Here is a 22,176-nt window from a genome sequence, read left to right as displayed (position 1 = left end):
CACACACACATACACACACCACATGAGATATATATATATACACATATATATACATATATGTATACATATATATATACACACCACAGCTTCTTTATCTATTCATTAGTTGATGGAAATTGGTCTCTTTCCATAATTTCGCTACCATTGATTACTTTCAGCAGTTCAGCAGTTTCATTCCACTTTTAACCTGGTGTCATTAAACCACACATTTTTTCATACTTCATTCCTTAGGGTACTTGGGAAATATACTGTTATCTCTTGTAATACGACAGATTTTGATATTTCCTGGCCAGCTCAGCAGCATTTTCCTTGGTTAAAATTTGGCTTCCATTGGCTGGAAATTGAGACACCAAGTCTGATAGCTGAAGGCTGTCGTATAAAACGATGTCAAAATTTTCAAGCTATAAAGTTCCAAGAAAAGAATGCCACCTAATATTTAAACCATCAAAGAAGATTAGAATGATATAGAGAATTTGTTTCAGATAGAAAATCTTGAGAATTATGATAAAATCTTCAAAGGAAAGGCTTGATCATCTTCTTGTTATACTGGAAGAAAATAAGCTGTCAATATCCGCCAGTCAAAGACCACAGGATACATACCTATAGTTGAACAAAGTTGGGTTTATTGACTTGTAGCCAACAAGAGAAAACACATGCCATGGGGAACTGTGGGTCATTCAGTAAGAAGGTGTTAGAAAGGACTTAAAGCTTCTGGGTTTGTGTTAGGTATTTGTTGAGAAGAGTTCAAGGAAGCAGTGCTTTGCTCTGAATTGGATCCTGTCAAGAAGCATAGGCAACTCTATGACTGGATATCTTAATAAATCTTATCTAGGAACTGGAGAGGATACACCAAGACAAAGATTTAATTGGTAAAAAAGCAGAAAACCTATTGGCCAGAATAGGGAGATTTGGGGTCATTTTTTGTGTTTTGGACAATATTGTTTTGGTCTGAATACACAGAAGATTACAAAGGAATTTTGTTTTTGTCTTGATCTATCAGGGTCACAGAGTGGCCTTGTCTGGTGTTGGTGTGCTGTGAAATTGATTGTTTGGCAGGAGAATGCCAAGGCCTAGCTGTGAGTGCCAGGCCAACTCCTAGGAACACCAAGGCCTGATGGGGCTAGGTCAGTTCCAAGTCATCAGCAGCTGCTTTTCTCTCTCTTAAATGAAAGTAAATTTGCTTGGCTTTTAAAACGTGGCTGATATGCAGACTAGGTCTTTGCTCTTCTAGTAAAGGTAGAGTGAAGACCACTGAGCATAGAATGTATAGGTCTACAGACCCTTTTTCACGATTCTAAAATTCAAGTATCTCTTTATTCATTGGGTGGCAAAACTTGACGAGAAATGTTGCAATGCCATGTTTAATTTTTAATTCTCCCATTGAAGTGTTTTACTGTAGGGATCAACTGTGTTTGATTACATGTGCTTCTGGTGGGACAATGTCAAGTATTTGCTCTCTGAATATTGAATTACTTTTTAAATAAGGATGTTTGTACTGTAGTCATTGAACTCCTGAATTATATGACCTGTAATGAATATGACCTGTTATCTTAAATTAGGAAGCAGTGATAATAATAATTAAAAATGTCGCTGAACACTTATTATATGCTAGGAATTATGCAAAGCATTTACATGCAATATCTCATTTAATTCTCAAACTAACTCTTATGGCGTAGAAGCCATCACTCTTCCTCTTTTAAAGACAAGAAACTGAGACATTTATAATTGCCCAAAGTCTGGTGGCTTATAAATGAGCAAGGAGTCAAAGCAGGAGAATGTTTCCCCAGAGACTATGCTCTCCTCTTAACCATTTTGGAATATAGAAGGCTTATCTCCTTTATGTGCTTTCTCCAGCTGGCTCAGAGCCATTTTGGTGGGAAGCACATGGGTCATTTCATCTGTTGAATCCTGCCTCATCTAGACCTTCCACAAAGGCCCACATCAAAGACTGCAGCAAAAGAAAAGTGTAGTGATAGGGATCAGGCGTGTAGTTTGGAAGTTTGGAGGGCAGGTTGAGTTATTGCAGAATGACCTTCAACCCAGATGTAACTTACGTCATTTGTTGCTGAATGACCTGATCCCAGATGTAAATTATGTCAGAACTCAGGATGAAGAATATCACTGGGCTCCACAGTTTGTTTATTTCTCATATTATTCATTGTTCTTGTCCTGGAGCCAACCTGTCTCTTCTTTCCCATAGGAAATTCCAATTTTTATTGCAAATTAACTTATAGAGGTGGCCGTCATGAAATTCATCATGGGATTCAGGAACATTTGGTGGGAAGAAAAATATAATGAAGTAAAGGGAAAAAAATAAGCTTTCCTTTGCTTTTTTCTTTTTATCCTTCTTGTTTCTTTCCCCACAGTCTTTTCCCTTTCTCTCTCTCTCTGGCCTCTTACCTGTCTTCTCATACTTTTTAATCTATGTATTCCTAGCTTGTATACTTTTCTTCATTATCTTCTTTCCTGTCTAATTTCTTGCATGTATTCATCTTTTTTTCTTCTTTTATTTTTTCTACATGTTTTTCCACTTGCTATCGTTCTTCACTCACTGTTCACTTTTCTGCGTATTTAGCACACAGTAAAGCTGAAGTGTCCTATGCATACAAAGCTGCAGACATGTTTCTGTACGTGTTTACTTGTAGTGAACTATTTGACAATGAAATAATAAGTGTTTACTGTTCTTTGCCCTTTATATCCATAAATGCCTCTATTTTACTCCTATCAATTGCCTTCTTAATATGTCATGCATTTTAAAGGAAGTGGACTATGACTTTATTTTTCTGTGACCCTTTTGTAGCAAACAGTTTACTAAAGGCCATTCGTCACTGAGGGTGACAGTGTAGGATACAGATGTTCCCTAGAACAGGATACAGATGTCGCCCCCCTCCCCCTTATTCCTGGGCTGCACTTCAGGTATTCAATCAAACAAACAACAGACATAGTGCAAATTCCAGGGGAAGGGAGAGGGGACTGGAAGTACCTGATGGTGACATAACAACAGCTTCAGAATGCAAAGCAATAAACAGTCTTTAGATTATTAGTAGAAATCCATTGTCTGACAATAGCTGTATGTCAGATGACCCCTCAGAAAAGAGGAGAATAAGGATGGGCCAGGGAAGAGAGAAGGTCAAAACCAAAACAAACCAAAACAAAACAACAACCCAGGAAGAAGAAAGCAACAGACAGAGAGGTGCAAGCCACAGCCAGAGCAGCCCAGATGGCACGGTGAGGATGATGATGGCAGCCAAGACCAGGTAACAGCATTGGTGGCCAACAGTGTCAGGTCCTTGAGGGAAGGAGAAAGCAGCCGTGACTCAGGAGGAGGAGATAGCACATCTCCTCCCTTTGGAGGTGGAAAGCCATTTGGATTTCAGTTGCTTCAAATACTACTTCTGTATGATGCCAAGAGACACGGTCAATAGATTCTGATGCTAGATGGTTCTGGAGTTGGCCCTAAGTAAACAGAATCAATGGGCATAATTGATACCATTTTAAATACTTTATTATATATTGATTCAACCTAAGGATTGGGGTATTGTTAAGAATATAAAATATTTTGGGGCACCTTGGTGACTCAGTTAAATGTCTGACTTCGGCTCAGGTCATGACCTCACGGTTTGTGAGTTCGAGCTCCACGTCGGCCTCTGTGCTGACAGCTCAGAGCCTGGAGCCTGCTTTGGATTCTGTGTTTCCCTCTCTCTTTGCCTCTCCCCTGCTCTCTCTCTGTCTCGAAATAAATAAGTAACCATTTTGGGGGCACCTGGGTGGCTTAATTGGTTAAGCTTCCCACTTCTGCTCAGGTCATGATCTCAGGGTTTGTGAGTTCAAGCCCCCCACCATGCTCTCTGCTGACAGCTCAGAGCCTGGAGCCTGCTTCCGATTCTGTGTCTCCCTCTCTCTCTGCCCCTCTCCCTCTAGTGCTCTCTCTCTCTCTCTCTCAAAAATAAATGAACATTAAAGAAAAAAGAATATAAAATAAGCTTTGGGTGAAATTGTGGGCTGGTGTCAGATATGCTAGGTTTATCCTTATGATAATGTGTAGTGTGCTGAGTAAGGTCTCTGTGACTCACCTCACTCGACCGCAACCACACATCAACTATCATTTCTACAGATCGGGAAGAAATGCTATTTCTTCAAAATCAATTAACCACCTCGTTACTAGATAGATAAAAGAGGACAATCTGGTACAGAGGAGCTTGTGGTAGTGCAGTGATATATAGTGTTTGACTGCTGTTGCCTGAAGGACCCTGAGAGAGGCACATTGAGGGTTTGGGAGGATTTTGAAATCATTTAAGAGATGATAGCTTTGTCCTATGATAACATAATTTATTTTGTGTATCAGTTCTGCATTGTAACCCAATGTCCTTCACTTCATAAGAAAAATACAAATGACCCCAAACTAAGGACATTTGTTAAAAAACAAATTTTATTAACACTTAAAATTTTTTCCTGAACATTATGTGCTTACTATGGGGCAGGCAGAGAGCCAAGCAGTCCTCAGAAATTACCTCTAATCTTTACAACAGCTCTCAAAAAATAATCAAACAATAAAATAGTTCTTCAAGAGAGATGTAGATATGGTTATCTCTGTTCTAGAGATGAGGATACTGGAGCTCAGGGAGGTTAAGCAGCTTGCCAGAGGTTGCACAGCTAGTCAGGGGCAGAGTCAAGATGCCAGCGTAGATGTCTCTGGCTCCAAAGTCTGTTTTCCTCTGGGCTATCTGTGTCATTGCAGAGGACAACAACTGGACCAGAGTAACCTCTGGAACCACCAAGGGAAAGCCTGATTGTATTTGGTAGGCTTTATTTGAGAAGGTGCAGATAGATGATTTTTTAAAATTTTCTATTGTAAAAAGGTTGAAATTAAGTCTTAAGGTTTACTAAGGTTAGATTGCACCTCACTTGGCCAGAATATGCCGTCATCGTCCATACCCTGAATTGATAACAAGGGTATTGGAATGTAATTTTGTAAAATAAATTGAAGTTGTTTTTATTTTTTAAATATTTATTTATTGAGAGAGAGAGAGAGAGAGAGGGAGAGAGAGAGAGAGACAGGGAGAGAGAATCCCAAGCAGGCTCCATGCTCACAGGGCAGAGCCCAACTGGGGGCTCGATCGCATGGAACTGTGAGATCATGACCTGAGCCAAAATTAAGAGTCAGACGCTTAACCAACTGAGCCACCCAGATGGTCCTGAAGGTTTGCTTTTAGATCTAAGTTTGTCTTGATAAATTTTATTGGTTATATTTTGTTTAATTAGGTCAAAAGTTGTGTTTTCTTTCAGAATTTCGTATGTCATCAAGTATTGATTTATATTTATTCAGGGATATTTATAAGGCATCTACTGTTAAACTTCGGTCTTTTTATTTGATTATTAAAAGATGTTTCTAGAAGTACTTTCACAGCATTTTGAATTTAAGTTATGGAATTTTACTCTATGTATACATAATGAATATAATGATGCTCTATATGCAACATTATCTTTACATTTCTATCTCTATGTTTTAAAATTCAGGTCCCAAGTCATTTGCAAAGGCATTTTCCAGTGGCTATCTAATTGGAGAAATTCTGCACAAGTTCGAACTTCAGGGTGATTTTTCAGAATTTTCAGAAAGCAGGTTAGTGAGATTGAGTCTTTCTAAAAAGGGTCATTTCCTTTGGCATTTGGATGGCTTTAGCTCCCAGAGTTAACTTTAAAAGGATCATGAGCCACAAGATCCCTTCCAAGCCTGAACCAGCCAAACACACCATTGATATGAAAATTGTTGGCTCCTGGAATATGCATGCTTCATTGTCCCAGGAGCACAGAGGAGTGAAAGTTATATGGTTGCAGCAAGACCCCCTCTCTAGATGGGACCTATTTTAGGATCTCCTAGATTTCTGAAATTTGAGGCCATACTACTTCTTATTTTGTTCATTGCTTCTCTCTTTTAAGAGAAGTAAAGCAACGTACAGATTCCTGGCAAAAAACCACCCGTAATATTTTTTTTTGTTTTTAGCAGCTATATTGAGATATAATCCACAGACTGTAATTCACCAGTTTAAAGCATACAACTCAGTGGTTTTAAGCATATTTACGTGTTTAGTACATTCACAACCATAGCCACTAACCACCTGGCCCCTGGTACCCACAAATCTATTTTCTGTCTCTATAGATATCCCTATTTTACACAGTTATGTATCAGTGGGATCAAACAATGTGTATATTTTGTGACCGATCATGTTTTCAAGGTTTATCCATATTGTAGCATGCATCAGTGCTTCTTACGTACTGTTTATTTGCTGAATAATTTCAATTGGATATACCACATTTTGTTTATCAATTCATTAATTGGTGGATATGAGTTATTGGTTACTATGAACAGTGTTGCTGTGAACACTGTGTTTTTACATGGAAATGTTTTCATTCCTCTTGGGTATATGCCTAGGGGTGAAATTGTTGGGTTACACGGTCTGTGTTTACAATTTTGAGGAACACCCATATTGCTTTTCAAAGTGCTGGTATCATTTACATTCACACTTGTAATGGATGAAGGTTTCAGTTTTTCCACAACCTCATCAATATTTGTTACTGTCTTTTTTATTATAGTTACCTAGTTAGTGTGAAGTAGTATCTCGTGTGATTTTGATTTGCATTTCCCTAATGACTAATGATGTTGAGCATCTTTTCATGTACTTGCTTATTCATCAGTTGTATAGCTTCACTGGTGAAATGTTATTCAATCTCTGCCTATTTTCTTCTACATTTTATGTTTTAAAGCAGTTTCAGATTTACAGTAAAATTGAGAAGAAAGTACAGAGATTTTTCATTAAGCCCCTGCCCTGACACATTCATCACCTCTTCTATTATCCACTCCCCTTACCAGAGTGGTGTATTTGTTGCAGCTGATAAACCTGTGTGATTCATGTTCACTTGAAGTGAGTAGTTTATATTAGGATTTATTCCTGGTGTTTTTCCTTCTGTGGGTTTGGATAAATGTGGAATGACTTATAGCTACCATTATAGTATCATAGGTAGTATTTTCACTGCCCTTAATCCTCTGTGCCCCACCTACTGCTCTGTCCCTTACCTCAGCCATGGCAACCACTGATTTTTTTTTTTTTTACTATCTTCATAGCGTTGCCTTTTCTAGAATGTCATATAGTTGGAATGACAATAAATAGTAGACTTTTGGCTTCATTCACTTAGAAATATGCATTTAAATTTCCTCCATGTCTTCTCATGGCTTGGTAGCTCGTTTCTTTTTGCACTGAATAATATTTCATTGTCTGGATATACCGGTTTATTTATCCATTTATCTACTGAAAGACATCTTGGTTGCTTCCAAGTTTAGCAATCATAAGTAAAGCTGCTATAAATATCCACATGTAGGTTTTGTGTGGACATAACACTTCAACTCCTTTGGGTGGATAACAAGGAGCACAGTTGTCAACCTCATGTGATCGCAGTACGTTTCGTTATAGGAATGGACTGGCTTCCTACTTGCATTCTTCCTAGCAGTGAGTGAGAGTCCTTGCTGCTTCACATCCTTGCCAACATTTAGCGCTGTCAGTGTTTTGAATTTAGGCCATTCTAGTAGGAGTATTGTGGTATCTCCTTGTTATTTTAAATTCCAGTTCTGAAAGTTGCACAGTATGTATGATTATTCTTTGTGCTCCAAGCATTGTCCCTGGCCCATAGCTGACACACAATCATATTTTTCTATTGAATAAATGCATGATGTCAGAAAGTATGCCTGTTTAGCCATAGACGACTTAAAGCACCATACCCGCCAAATGATGTATGTAGTATTTCAGGTATACTAAATTAGCTTTTGTCAGCAGGGCCATAGAGGCTCTTTGTGTGAAATGGAAAAAGGGACCTCATCTGGATGGACACAGTTGTAAAGACACAGGTCTTAGTGAACAGAAAGGCCTTTGTGCAAAGGAGAGGAACCCCTTTTTGGCTGAAACAGCCTTGCATCAGGGACAGGGATTGGCAACCTGAGCACAGGACAGTGTCATACTCTTGCCCCACCCTTGGACAGGGGTGCCCCTGAGTAATATCATATGTAACAGCCCTCTTTTTCACCCGCTGCAAACAACTAACTAACTTTCTATCCCACTGAGAATCATTTCTTTAATGTGAGAAGAGGGACCCACTTGTTCAGACAACCAAATTCTATTCATCTTGAATTCTTGGAACAACACACTTTTTTTCCCCAGGGGCACATGGTCTTTGAAAGAAGGCAAAGGTCAGTAAATCCATGGATGTGACCTTTGTAGTAGTGTATTTAATGGGGAAAAGCATCCTTCTTTGTCAAAGCCTGTTTTTTAGGCAGATGTCTAATGCTAGGGCTCATGATTTGGAGTTTTGTTTCATATTTTTAGTGTCTTTAGTCTAAAATATAAATGTTGCCTATAACTGAAGTTATTTGCCTTAGAACTTCTTAATTCTGAGAACTCATCTAACTCTGAAAGACTTCTCTGTTCTAGGATATGTTTAGTTCACCTCACCGGGTGAAAAATGAGCAGATCAGTTAAAAGAATAAAATGTAAAGGAGCTTGGATGTCCCTGGGGGGACAGCTTCTACTTACCTTGTAAGTAAGATGTGTTCCCTCACCAGGTGACAAGGAGGAGAGAAGCTAGATAATCTCTTGGCAAATAAGAACTGCAAGTATCAGATACCTAAAATAATTTAAATAATCCTAAGAATGTCTTATGTCTTAGAAAAATCACAAGAAAATTTGATTTGCCCTCTAAGTTCTAGAATAGGAATAAATACAAAATAAACACTAATCAGCTAAGCTAAGAATTGTGGCGACCAAAGTATGGGACACAAAAGTTTTATCTCCTAAACCAATGAATGTAATGCTAAAATGATCATGAACAAACATGTCACATGAGTTGCCATGAGCTTATTACTTTCTTTTTTATGTTACATCCTACAGATGGCATTGCTTGCTCATGAAAAAAATAATACTGTGGAGGGGATTTATCTCAAATGAGGTTTTTGTTCTTGATTATCTTCCTTCTACTTTGTATGAAAGGGAAAACCCTTCCATGCTCAAATTACCAGTAGCGTGTTTTAGTCCAGTCAATAAAGAAAAGCAAGGAAAGACAAACTTCTTCCTCTCCCCTTGCCCATTCACTACCCTCTGTGCAACATATATACAACATCTGGGGATTTGCTGTAAGAAAACTGAGACATCAAATATTAAAAACAAACAAACACTACACATAGAGGAGAAGACTTTTCCCAGAATACATTCCTTATTCCCTCAGAGGTTATCATTTGCATCATATACTCTGTCTCCAGAGCAAAGATGTCCTTACAGTTTGCCTGTATACAAAAACATGTTGATTTTCATGCAAACTGATTGAGCATATGCTATGCCAAGAGTGGACTTCCACCAGTTTACGCACTAGTTATGCTCTTAAAATGTTGTTTTTATGTATTGAAAACTTCCAGAGAGAAGCACTGTTATACCTGGCTCTTCAGCCAGTTCATAATAGCCATTTTAAAGCCTAATGTGTGGCTGATGTTTAATACTAATAGGCTTACACTGCATTCCTGGGGCCATGTAAAACAAGTCAGAGGAGAGGAAGTGCTCTCCACTTTTACTGGGTGCAGGGCTAAGTTTTGATAAAATTTGGAAATGGGTAGTGTTTGCTTTGGGATTTTCCCTCCTGAATTTTGATGCCCCTAATCTCTGTAGCCCAAGGTTATGATCCAGGCCAAAGCTCCGACAAGTGGCGCTCTGGTGGTCTTTCCAAATATGTGTAGTAGGCAAGACATATGGGGCTTTTAGGATAGGAAGGGCATGAAAGAATAACTATGCAGGAAGAACAAGAAGGGGTGTCACGTGCCTGTCCAGGGAAGGTAGGCACAATCGTTGACCTAACTGTCCTTTGCGACTATACCCTGCAAAACGTGGTCTGCTTTACTCATTTTAGGCAGATGGTTGTCATATCAAACTGTAAGGTCATTTGTGGGGAAGCAAACTGCAAACCTGGACATAAGAAGACCTAAAAAAATGCTACTCTTACTTAGAGATTTCCTGTAGCATCCAATATTTCTTCTCAGCCCCTCAGAGACCTGTTTCTCTTTTATAAATTCAAACTATTGTATTGTATTCAAAGTTTGTTGATGTGGTTTGATATGCTAAGTATACTTTACCAAATATTTCTGCTGAAAGAATAATAGTAAACAGAGGAAATAGGACAGTAAGTTACACCATATAACTAGAAAAGGAAATCAAGGTACTATGTCACTATTTTTGTTAACATTGGCCTTCCCATGATATTGACTCCTTATTCATATTTAGAAATCATTCATATATTTCCTCAGCCCTACCTCCTTTTAGAGTATGGGTTTTTAATTTGTAGTGAATGGGCACTTTTAGGCTAGATTTTAGGAGTTTCACAAACATCCAGAAATGGGATACATATTTTGTGTATATGCACGGATGTGTTTTCTTTCTTGTGGAACAGGTTCCATGGCGCTCATCAGATTTTCTGTGGTATCTGTGATCAAAAAAAAAAAAAAAAAAAAAAAATTAAGTGTGAAGGAATCTCTATAAACCTCTACACACTTAATTGAGGTATTTGAATATCATTGTGTCTTCCCCAAATAACTTTATAGTCCAAAATGAAGTCATTGAGTGAAAAACCCTATATGAGAAATTCTACCCAATAGGTGCCAACCCCCTTTTAACTACAGAATCTTTTTTTGTGGGGTTGAGGGAGGTTGGGACTTTGACTTATATTGAAGTATATTCAGTATGTTTTTTTTCCTGTATATGTTTTCCATCCTTCAAGTATATTCAGTATATTTTTTCCAACACTGAATGTTGCCAAGTTAAAATAAGGAGGAAATAAGCCAGTGGTTAAAACTGATACTTGCATCTAGTTGGAACATAAAGAGGCCCAAGAATTGAAAATGCATCCGGCATCTCTTTGGCCATCTTTTTGTTACTAGATTCATAGGCTCATTGACAAGCCCTAAATCATTTGAGACCCATATTCCAACACTTACCTCAGTTTATCATTTTTTGTTCACTCATGTGTTGTCCTGCTGTGAGCCCCTCAAGGGCAGGGAATACATCGTATTCATCTTTGTAAGACTTTAATAAACTTATTAAAATCTCATAGGTGATTCAAAGATAACTTAAAATTAGAAAGTCTTTACTGATTCTTAAAGTAGTAATATAAACTTTAAAGTGAAGATTGCATAATTAATTAGATTGCTTAGCTAATATTATTTAATTAAATATTTCTGACAGTGCCTGAGAGGATTGTTGTTAAAGTTGTCAGCGCAACATTTAAGGCTATTTTCAGACTCGAGTAATAATATCATTTAAAGCAATGGAAATTTAATTTTTTTTAATGTTTATTTATTTTTGAGAGAAAGAGAGACTGAGTATGGGCAGGGAAGGGGCAGAGAGAGAGGGAGACACAGAATCCAAAGCAGGCTCCAGGCTCTGAGCTGTCAGCACAGAGCCTGACATGGGGCTTGAACCCACAAATCGTAGCATCATGACCTGAGCTGAAGTCGGCTGCTTAACCAACTGAGCCGCCCAGGCACCCCTAAAGAAATGGAAATTTAAATTACAGCTTTGCCTTCTGAGTAAAATATTTTTTTAAAACCATAGTTATTTTTCTGTTTAGAAGAAAGCAGTTATCTGTTTTTTGTATTGACTTCCTATAAAAATTCTAGCATCTATTTAAGCAGAAAAGTGTATAAAATGAGTTTTAGTTTCACCATTCAAGAGAAGTAAGTGGGTGGAGTTGTGGACAATAGAAAATCTCAATGTATTTACATGACTGAGTGGTTTTACAGAGGAACGATATATTGTAAAGACCATGGGATAATTCATCATATCAGATCATGATCATGCGTTGGATATTTGTTGTTTTTAATTCAATGTCAGTGTCTAATTATGTAAAATATTTTAATGCCTAGAGTTTCAAGTGCCAAACTTAATAACTTTTCTCGCTTGGAGCCAACACTTCACCTTCTGGGTGTGCAGTTTGATCAGAATGTGGCCCACAGCATCATCACAGAAAAGCCTGGGGCGGCAACAAAACTTTTGTATCAGTTGTACACAGTTCTTCAGAAAAAGAAGAAAAGTGGGCTGACCACAGTGGAAATGCGAACCATGCAGCCCCCAGCAAACGCCAGACACCAAAGCATGAAAAGTGAGGCTTTTCGAGACGTAAGTACACAAAGAAACATAAGCCTACCACCATGTAAAACTTGGTAAGGAGACATGACAGTGATGTTGCATTTCAGAAAAGCCCCATTGGGTATCTGTGTCCCTTATGTATGTTATTGGCCATACTTGGGTTTTGTTTTATATTAATATTTTCAATTCATGTATCCATTTTTGACGTCTCCCTCCACATGGCTACTAGTATATCAAATTCTGTGTGTTCCTAATTCCAAGTGTTTTCATGCCTTGCTCCTCTCCCTATTTCTGCCTCTGTCATATCTGCTCATATCCCTGCATGAATTACTACCACAACCTACTAACATTTCTCCCGGTCTTCTGGCTTTCCGCCAGACGTCAATCAACTGCTAGATGAATCTTCCCAAAATTCTGCTTGCACTGGGTTCTTTGGTCAGAAACCTCTCATTTTACGTATGTCCTGTCTCCAACCTGGACTGACTGACATTCAAGATCTTTCACTAAATGGTCTCAACCTCTCTGACTGCATTTCTTCATAGTCTTCAGCATAAAGTCTGTCTTTTCTACATTGATCAGCAACCTATCCTTGAACAACTCTTGTATATCTCTGCTCCTCCCTCCCTTTCACCAAAGCTTATACTTCTCATCTCTCCTCTTCCTGCAAGCTTTTCTCCATCTACTTCTGTGGCAACCTTCCCAGTACACATGGATTCCTCCTAGGGCACACGTAATTCTCACTCTCTGGTGTTAAACTCCTGCTGTTGATATTGTTGGCTGACTTTCATGATTTATCTGTCATAAGGCCTCACAAGATTTTTAGTTCTTTAAATTCAAGGAATATGTCTGGTGCAATGATTTGAACATTGCAAATTGTCATTAAGTGTGTTTTGGTTAATCTATACAACGTTTTAGTTGACGGTTCTCTCTAGTTCCTGTGCTATTTCCTTATGGTAAGTGAAGTACATTAACTCTTCCAGGCCTCTAGGATAATGGGGGGTGCTGCCCTGATGGAGTGCACTAGATAGAAATGGAAACAATTAAACATGTACGTTGAATTTATGAAGAAACAACATAATAGATATGAGGGCCGTCTGCACTCTCAGATTTTCCTATTCTCACGAGTCTTATGAGCCTGGTAGAAGAATGAGCTCAGCAGCCATGGAGAGCTGGAACTGGATTAGGCTTACGGCCAAAGAACATGGTATCCCATCCTGCCTCCTTCACTTGCAAGGTGACTAACTTTGAACCAATCCCTGAAACACTCTCAGCCTCTATTTCTCTATTTTCCCAACTGTTAAAAACAAAATTATCTCCACCTGCCTCAGAGTTGGGCTCTTTTTTTCAGTTTTTAAGGAAACAATACACAAAAAATTCTTTATTAAGTGTAAAACAGTCAACAGCAACAAGCGCTGTAAGAGCTGTGTAGTTGAGGCCAAAAAGAAACCATTAGGTTTAAAGTTGGCCGTGGTGACCTTCCCAGAGTCAATCATTCGTTTGTTGAACAAATATTTGTTGGGTTCCTATTTTATGTTAGGCAATTGCACTATGACCAGCACAAGGATGGTCCCAATCCCCTTGGAGATAAAATTTAGGGGAGAGAAAAATGTTTCAGTGGAGTAGTGTGGAATGTGGTGAGTTGAATAGTCAATTGAGATGAAGAAGACTGAAGCATAGACTATTCATTCAAGAAATGTGGAGGGAAAAGAGAAGAGAAAATGAGAACAGCAGCTGCAGGAGAGAAGCTCAAGAGAAACGTGAGGTTATTTGTTTCCTTTATGGACATAGAGACCAGGACAACTTGCCAGTTGAGAAAAAGAATCAGTGGCAGGAGATGACTGGTGTGAGAACCAAGTGGAACAAGGTTCTCAAGGGAAGAAAAGAGGATGCAACTGATGGGCCAGGTGGAGGAGGAGATATGTTAGGAAGGAGTTAGACATGCCTTTTTCTTTGATACCAGATGGAAGAAAATTCAGGTGTCTATTGCATAATAATATTGACGAAAACTTATTGATTGTACACAGGGAGGTGCAAAGCCCTGTTCCAGGGGCCGTGCATCTGTTATCTCCTTTGATCTTCACAACACTCTTAGGAGATAGGTGCTTTTGTTATTCCCATTTTACAGATGATGAAACTGAGACGCAGAGGGATTCAGTAACTTGCCCAACTTAATGCAGCTAGTAGCGGGTAGAGTTGTAACAAACCTAGGCACTGGGTCTCTACTCTTAACAGTAGACTCCATTATCTCTCAGTGGGTATTTCCTGGGTTGGGGAGAGGATAATAATTAAGCTGAAGATCTAGATATCATATTGAGGTCGAAAAGTAGGATGTTCAAGGACCTGGCATTTTTGTTGCCTCTGAAGAGGGAGGCCGGGCGATTTTTAACGAGGAGAAAAGCAGGAAGGTGTGTATGGGCGTGAAGTCAGCTGATAGGTCCTTAAACGATCTTCTGAGTAAGTGCCAGTATCTACTGAGGCGGTTTTAGAAGAGAAGGACCAAAAATTTTTTGAGCAACAGTACCATTTGAAAAAAAAAAAAAAAAAACTTTTAGTAAGTCTTTGGCTTTTAAGGAGATTACTTTTGGATATAAACATTTTAGTTAAAAGCATCAGCCATATTGCTTTGACGTTCATTTTCTTATATTGTTACACTCTCATTCCCAGTGGCCTGGAAGTTTCAATGTTTCTTCACTCTTTACTAGGAGGTAGCTTAAATAATGGAAAGAATCTGGCTTCTCATATTATCTCGTATATGTTGAATTGGTTTTATAAAATTATTCTTATGAAAATGTACTTCTAAGAATTCATTCACGTAATGAATACTATTTATTAAAAATTAAACTCAGGGCAAAAAAATATAAAAGTATATATGAGACTATTTTATATATAAGAAGGAATTCAGATCATGTTTTTATTGTTTTTATGTAAATTAAAGATATAAGTGATTAGTATTGGGCTTGAATTTAGTTTAACCATCAAAAATAGTATTTCGTAGAAATTTTATTTTGAAGACAAATTTTATGTGCGCTTATAATGACAATACACTTTTATTTTCTAGTAACGAAATCTTTTGAAATGCTTTCTTCATTTAGAGACTTAGAAACCTGATACCACGTCAAACTGATTTCAATCTGATGCGGGTTACACACAGGTTTCAAGAAAAATATAGACACATGAGAGAAGATCTTGTCCGCATGCATTCTGAGAAACTTGAAAAATTTCAAAAACTCAAGGAAGAACAAAGATGTTTTAATACTCAAAAGGTTTTATAGTACAACTTTTCCAGAAATTCATTAGTGCATAGTAGTATACTGTTTGCGATTTATGCCGATGGTACACATTGCATAAGCATTAATGTGGCTCAAGTTGCATGTTCCTTTGACTCGTGCTCTGCCCCACTCTCACCTTTCTCTCCCCTCAGTTTCCCCTTTTCTCTATCCCCATTCCTGCTGTCACCTCTCCCTGAGACCAAGAACAAGAACTGCCATTCTCTGGAGTGGCAGGACCACTTGATCTCCTTTTTAAGTTATCTGGTTGAAATTAATGCTTCTGATGCCTTAGCGATGTGGGATTGCTACTAACTGCTCCAGTGAGGGCTTACGGCTGTTTTCCCCACTAAGGGCTGTGGAACGGGATTCCGCCTCTCTGGTCCCTCTTCTGCAATCCCTTGGTCTTCCTGTCCTGCCTCATTTTTCTCATCCTGGCAATGTGGGGTGATTTTCTGTTTGCTTCCCTTTCCAACACCCTCAAACATCTCTTAACTTCTTTCTGGCCCCTCTTGCTTTGACTAATTCCCTGCTGTTTCTCAAATTCCTTTGAAAATCTTTAGTGATCTCCTATGCCTTTAAGAACATGAGCACCTGACTGGTGTGTGGAATCATTAAAGATTTTTAAGAGAATTTCAGATGACTAGGTATATGGAATGTGTAAACTACAGGCAAAAGGATTATAGTTTTCTTCATTGCACTGTAAATCACTTGTTAAATTCATATATTTAGAATGACAAGAAATTAAAATATCCTGGATGTAGTCATCCCCCTGTGTGGAGGGAGGGAACGATGAGAGACAAACTCTGGCAGATCTTACGATCCCATTAGTTGCCAGAGAGTAAAGGGTTGGGCTTCCCCTTCACATTGCATGGCAAGGAGACGAGGCACTCTTAAAGTAGTGTTTGAAACCAAGTGCTGGGACTCTAATTTTTAAGGAACCAGCCTAACTGTGATGCATCAAGTGTAATGCAGAAAGTCTCCAAAGAAAGTTGGGAGAGAGGAAATATGAAACCATTAAATATTCTGAAATAACTTATGTTAACAATGGTAGAAAGCAAATAGGACAAAGGGCAAAGCCTATGTATTCCCTGTTTTCTAAAGACGAAAAGATCTTTAGATTTTGGAAAGTAAAATGGCAAGAAAAAAATTTAAATATATTTAAATTATAATTTTTGACTTGTTAGTGGTTAACTAAAGTTGCTCATCTTTGGGTATAGGAACTAATGCTCTTATTAGTTCTTTAATGTAATGCTTTAGTAGTAAAGCCATGATTAATTTTACATGTTACTTTTTTTAAATGTTTCTTTATTTTGAGAGAAAGAGAGAGAGAGAGAAAGAGCATGAGCAGGGGGAGGACAGAGAGAGAGGGAGAGAGAGATATCCCAAGCAGGCTCCACGCTATAAGCACAGAGCCTGATGCAGGGCTTGATCCCATGAACTGTGAGACCATGACCTGAGCTGAAATTAAGAGTCAGATGCTTAACCGACTGAGCCACACAGGAGACCCTTTACATGTTCCTTCTTAGAACATTTATTTTTTTTTAATATTTTATTTCATTCTCACTATTATTTTTCTTTACTTGTACCCTCCTGCTTATTTTCTACTTAAAATAATGACTGCCTACATAGAGAAGAGATGATCCAATAATGGTATCACATAATTCAGTATTTAATCCAATATTTGAGGTTGCTTCTGAATTCATTGTTTAAAGTGTGACTGAGTTTTGGGGAAGTTTGTCATTTCTTCTGGGTTCCCCAGAAGTCCTCCTAGAGACCATCTCCTAGATGGAACTTTCTCTGCAGACCATCTTTAGAGACAGCATTTTCTCTTTACATTATTGGGCAGGTCAGGAAGGTGGAATTAAGAAAGAATTATATTCTTCTTTGTATTTGAGGCATTTTTATTACCCTTTTAGTATCATCACCCAGAATGAAGATATACACATTTGATAGGCATAATTTGGTGATTCCAAAATTGTATTAATATTATACTTTTCAAGATGAGTCACATTGAGGGTACCTGGGTGGCTCATTCAGTTGAGCATCTGATTTCGGCTCAGGTCATTATCTCATGGCTCATGAGTTGAAGCCTTGTGTCGGGCTCTGTGCTGACAGCTCAGAGCCTGGAGCCTACTTTGGATTCTGTGTCTCCCTCTCTCTTTCTGCCCCTTCCCTGCACACACACACTCTCTCTCTCTCAAAAATAAATACAAACATTAAAAAAAAAAAAAAGGTGAGTCATATTGACATCTGCTTCCTAACATTACACAGTTGTGACACTTAGTCCATTGGTAAATTGCTGAGTTCTGAAAGTTTCAATGGAAAAATGTATGTATGTGTACCTGTGAGCATATAATATAGCCTGTTGTTCTAATGAGTGGAATAACTAAACTAATGTATATGGGATATCCAGCAACGCTTGAGCAGAAGACGACAAAATGAAATAATGGCCAAAATCCAAGCAGCTATCATTCAGATTCCTAAACCTGCATCAAATCGTACTTTGAAAGCACTTGAGGCCCAAAAAATGATGAAAAAGAAAAAAGAGGCAGAGGTAAGGTGATAATCCTTTAATATGGCGTTGTGTTAATCTTAATGAAAGACTGATCTTTTTCTAAAACGTACAGAGAAAACTCCTCCAACTTCTTAGTTCCTTTTCTAATGATCTGTGTCATCGTTCCTTCTGATTCAAAAGCCCTCCACTGCATGCATATCTAATCCTTTTTATACTGTTATTTGTTCAGAATCAGAGAATGTACCTTTAGGTCAGGGATAAGAAACTCATATTAAATGACAATACCAATCTGGCCTTCTGTGTTGAGAAGGATCCTGTGATCACATCAAAACTATTATAGAATGGTACTTCTGTGATGAGTCATAACAGCCATGGGCACAGAGGTGTCATTCAAGGTACACATACTATATATGTTCCAACAATATTTTACTCAGTTCTTTCTCATTATGCATTTTTCTGAGTCCAGAAATGTTAAGTGGTTTGCTTGCTATCTTCCAATTTAAGATACCTATACTAGTGATATTTTACTGGCCCGTACCAGCTGTCAATCATTCCAGTAGGATACAATGTGCTTATATTTCACAGGGGAGCAGGACTACGTTTTGATACTAATTCCTGCAATCTACACTGCTTATGCTACAGTGGTTATTAATGATAGTCTCTCCTGTGACCTCAGGAGAAGAATAATAGCTACTATTTATTGAGAACCTGCTATATGTCAGTCTGTGTTGGCCACTTTATTTTATCTTATTATCTTTATTTTTTAAAAACTCTCCAAGTAGGGTATTGTTGCCCCCCGTTTCTAAGTAAGGAAACTTAGACTCGGAAAGCCTCCATGTTTCACTCTCGCCCACAGTGCTGGTAAAGCAGAGACAGCACGTCTCTCCGATATCTAAATCCCTTGTGTTTTATGTTAATCCACATGTCTTTATTTTTTTAATATTTGAAAAATATCTTATACTTGGAATCTAAAGAATTATACCCACAGAGGTTTTTCAGACCCAAATTTTAGGAAAGTATGTAGTTTTTATATTTCTCTGAGTTGATTAAGGTTTATTAATAAGTATTTGCACTAGATAGGAGATGAGCTAAACTAATTTTGAGAGAGCAAATTAATAACATACATAAAGTTGCACAAGAAATGCTTAAAACATCTGAGACAACAATTTTTGAAGAAGCATTTATATCCAAATAATGCTTATGCTCATTTAAAAGAATTGCAAATAAAAATGCATGGCCTGACTCCTTGGTAATCTTCATTTTCATCAAATGTTACACTGTCAGAACTGGAATCATGAGCGGAATGATTCAAGTTAGGCAGTTTTCACATTCTCTGAGGTATATTTAGCCTAATCAGAATTATAAAAATATTCTAGAGTACAGCTTTTTGTATCTTAGCTCCTAATTGGCTTGGGTTAGTAGTGCAAAGCATCTCGTAAACTTGCAAAATGAAGATTTTCAGTGGTTTCTAGAGGCAGAAAACTGATAACGACTTTTCTTTAAAGGTTGTGGCCAATGAGATTAAGAAGTTTGAAGCATTAATAAAAAAGGATCTCCAGGCAAAAGAAAGGTGAGATGTGAATTGTTTTAACAGTCACAAAACTGCATTTTGTCCTATCTGTAACTTTTAAATATTTAGAAATAGTTTATTGGAAGTAGCTGCTCCAAAGATCTTTTTACTTTGTAGAATCTTCATGACGAGAATATATGAAGTAAGGTAAATGAGCTAAAATTCAGATTAATTGTTCCTTAACAACTTTTGTGGAGATCAGAAGGGAAAGTGGCTATTATGAGATGTGAATTTAGTTTTCTATGCTATGCTTACTGTCCTAAATTCACACACTTTTAAAACATTCACGAAAATTGTTGCAAGTTACCACTAATTTAAATTTGTCACAGTAAAGCCTTTATTAGACTCTAGTTGGTTTCTTTCATGTTGCAACCTCAGCATTTAGCACAGGGACCAGCAATAAAAAGTTGTCAGATGAGTTCAACTGTCACTAAGATGGTCAGTTCCATGAGTTCATTGCAAAAAATGCCTGGTTAATGGGCTTCATTTGCTTAAAGATAAAGATCCTCTCCCTTTATTGTTCCTATTAGGGGTCATTGACTCACAGAAGATAATTGATTAGGGATTATAGATTACGTAGGTAGGAGCAACTCGAGTTCTTCTGCATTTTTAAATGGAAACTACCCAGATTCTAGTCACTTACATTTTATGGAACATGAATTAAATCTCTGTTAAAGAAGAAAATAGGCACAAATTATGTAAGTCAGTTCCACAGTAGTATTTCTGAGGGAAGGAAACAAAAGGAATAAGGAAAAGAAGAACAGATGGTGAGGAAGTCAGGTACGGAATGAAAATAAAGCAAAATGAAGGATACATACATTACCTTTTCTTCTACCCTCTGCAGAAACTCTTTTTTTTTCTTTCCGCTTGAGACAGAGACAGCATGACTGGAAAGGGGCAGAGAGAGAGGGAGAGAGAATCCCAAGCAGTCTCCTTGCTGCCAGCACAGAGCCCGATGCAGAGCTCGAACCCACAAAACCGTGAGATCATGACCTGAGCTGAAACCAAGAGACAGACGCTTAACTGACTGAGCCACCCAGGTGCCCCGAAACTCTTGATGCCCTATTCTGGTTCCCACTGCCATTTATCAGTGCTGCCCCTGACTGCTAAAGAAAACACAATCCAAGCTACCTACCCATGTAGCCACCATCCAAACCCCACCATACCCCTCTGGACTGGCCCATGAAACCACCGGATTTCTTCCAACTCTTTCATTCACCTGACCAGCCACGCACTCTGGAGTGATAAACAGATGGTATCCACCAGTGCAACCATATTAACATATTGAAATACTTCCGTTACTTGTAGGCGAGTGGTATTATTCTCTATAGCTCTATGGCCATTCCCTTTCCTGGGACCCCTCAATTTCCACACAATTTAGCAGCCAGAATTAGCACCAAACACGGCAGTGTCTTCTCATTCCTGTACCAACACCCATCTTTGATCGATTAGTGTCCTTGCCATGTCAGTTTATTAAATAGTTTAAAGACCATCCTTGTACAGTACAGCTGCAAACATTTCCTCTGCTCGCTATTATTGCCTTTGCCAACCCAACCTGAACCTAAGTCTCCCTATCAGTTAGCTTTGGAAACCCCAAACAAGAGTGGGTTAAATTAATTAAATAATTAAATAAGTTTACTTCTCTCTCATGTAAGAGAAGTCAAGACGTAAGCAGCTCAAAGCACGTGTTGGAGCTCCAAAGTCATCAAAGACAGGCTTTCCTTTAGCTCCACTGTTCTTTTGTGTCTTGTTTGTCCCCAAATTCACATTCATAATACAAGATGGCTCCTGGGGCGCTGGCCATTTGGCCCATGTTCTAGATGTAAGGAAGGAGGATAGGCAAAAAGTAGATATCTGAAATGGCTGAAATAGCTCCTTCTAAGAACCTTCCCCAAAGTCCGAGGTAACATTTGTGCTTCCGTTTTATTGGCCAGAATTCAGTCACATGGCCATACCTGGCAAGAATGGAAGGCTTGGAAATGTAGTCTTTAGCTGGGTACATTGTTTTCCTGAGTAAACCCTGGGGCTCTGTTTTGAGGAAAAAGGGAAGGAAATAGCATTGTCTATACAGGTCCTTTCTTTTTTTTTTTTTTAATTTTTTTTTTTTAACGTTTATTTATTTTTGAGACAGAGAGAGACAGAGCATGAATGGGGGAGGGTCAGAGAGAGAGGGAGACACAGAATCCGAAACAGGCTCCAGGCTCTGAGCTGTCAGCACAGAGCCTGACGCGGGGCTCAAACTCACGGACCGCACGGACCGCACGGACCGTGAGATCATGACCTCAGCCGAAGTTGGACGCTTAACCGACTGAGCCACCCAGGCGCCCCTATACAGGTCCTTTCTATGTGGAAGCCTTCACTTGGTCTTGCCAGAGACTTAGCGCTGGGAGACATGAGATACAGACAGCCACGCTTCAATTCTGAGAGCGGCAGGATAGGCCTTGGGGCAGCCAGACTCCCTAGACTAGTCACCTGTGACTGTGCAGCCTCATCTGGGACTCCAGTCCCTTCTAGTATGCTGCAAATGAGCATTTTCTCTTTAAAGAATGTCGGGAGGCACTAGTCTGGAGCAAACTTGTAAAGAAAACAGAAGTTATGGTACAGTATGGCCTTTGTTAAGTCCCTTTTATTAATCACTACATTAGTTCATTC

The 22,176-nt window shown here is 38.6% G+C and overlaps 1 protein-coding gene across 2 annotated transcripts in view; it reads left to right on the top strand.

Moving 5' to 3' along the window:
* SPEF2 (sperm flagellar 2) overlaps positions 1 to 22,176 on the top strand; it is a 185,765-nt gene that overhangs the window by 6,874 nt on the left and 156,715 nt on the right. The window contains exons 2-6 of one of the 2 annotated variants that reach the window (XM_011286553.4): positions 5,518 to 5,620; positions 11,948 to 12,200; positions 15,263 to 15,433; positions 17,853 to 17,993; positions 19,460 to 19,524. In XM_011286553.4, the coding sequence (XP_011284855.2) occupies positions 5,518 to 5,620; positions 11,948 to 12,200; positions 15,263 to 15,433; positions 17,853 to 17,993; positions 19,460 to 19,524 (733 nt within the window). The other variant, XM_045038153.1, reaches the window with a different exon arrangement.

The sequence above is a fragment of the Felis catus genome, chromosome A1 (assembly GCF_018350175.1).
Source record: "Felis catus isolate Fca126 chromosome A1, F.catus_Fca126_mat1.0, whole genome shotgun sequence".
NCBI classification, from domain to species: Eukaryota; Metazoa; Chordata; class Mammalia; order Carnivora; family Felidae; genus Felis; species Felis catus.
Note: the sequence above shows the minus strand (reverse complement) of the source record. Positions and strands in the feature narration are given on the sequence as shown.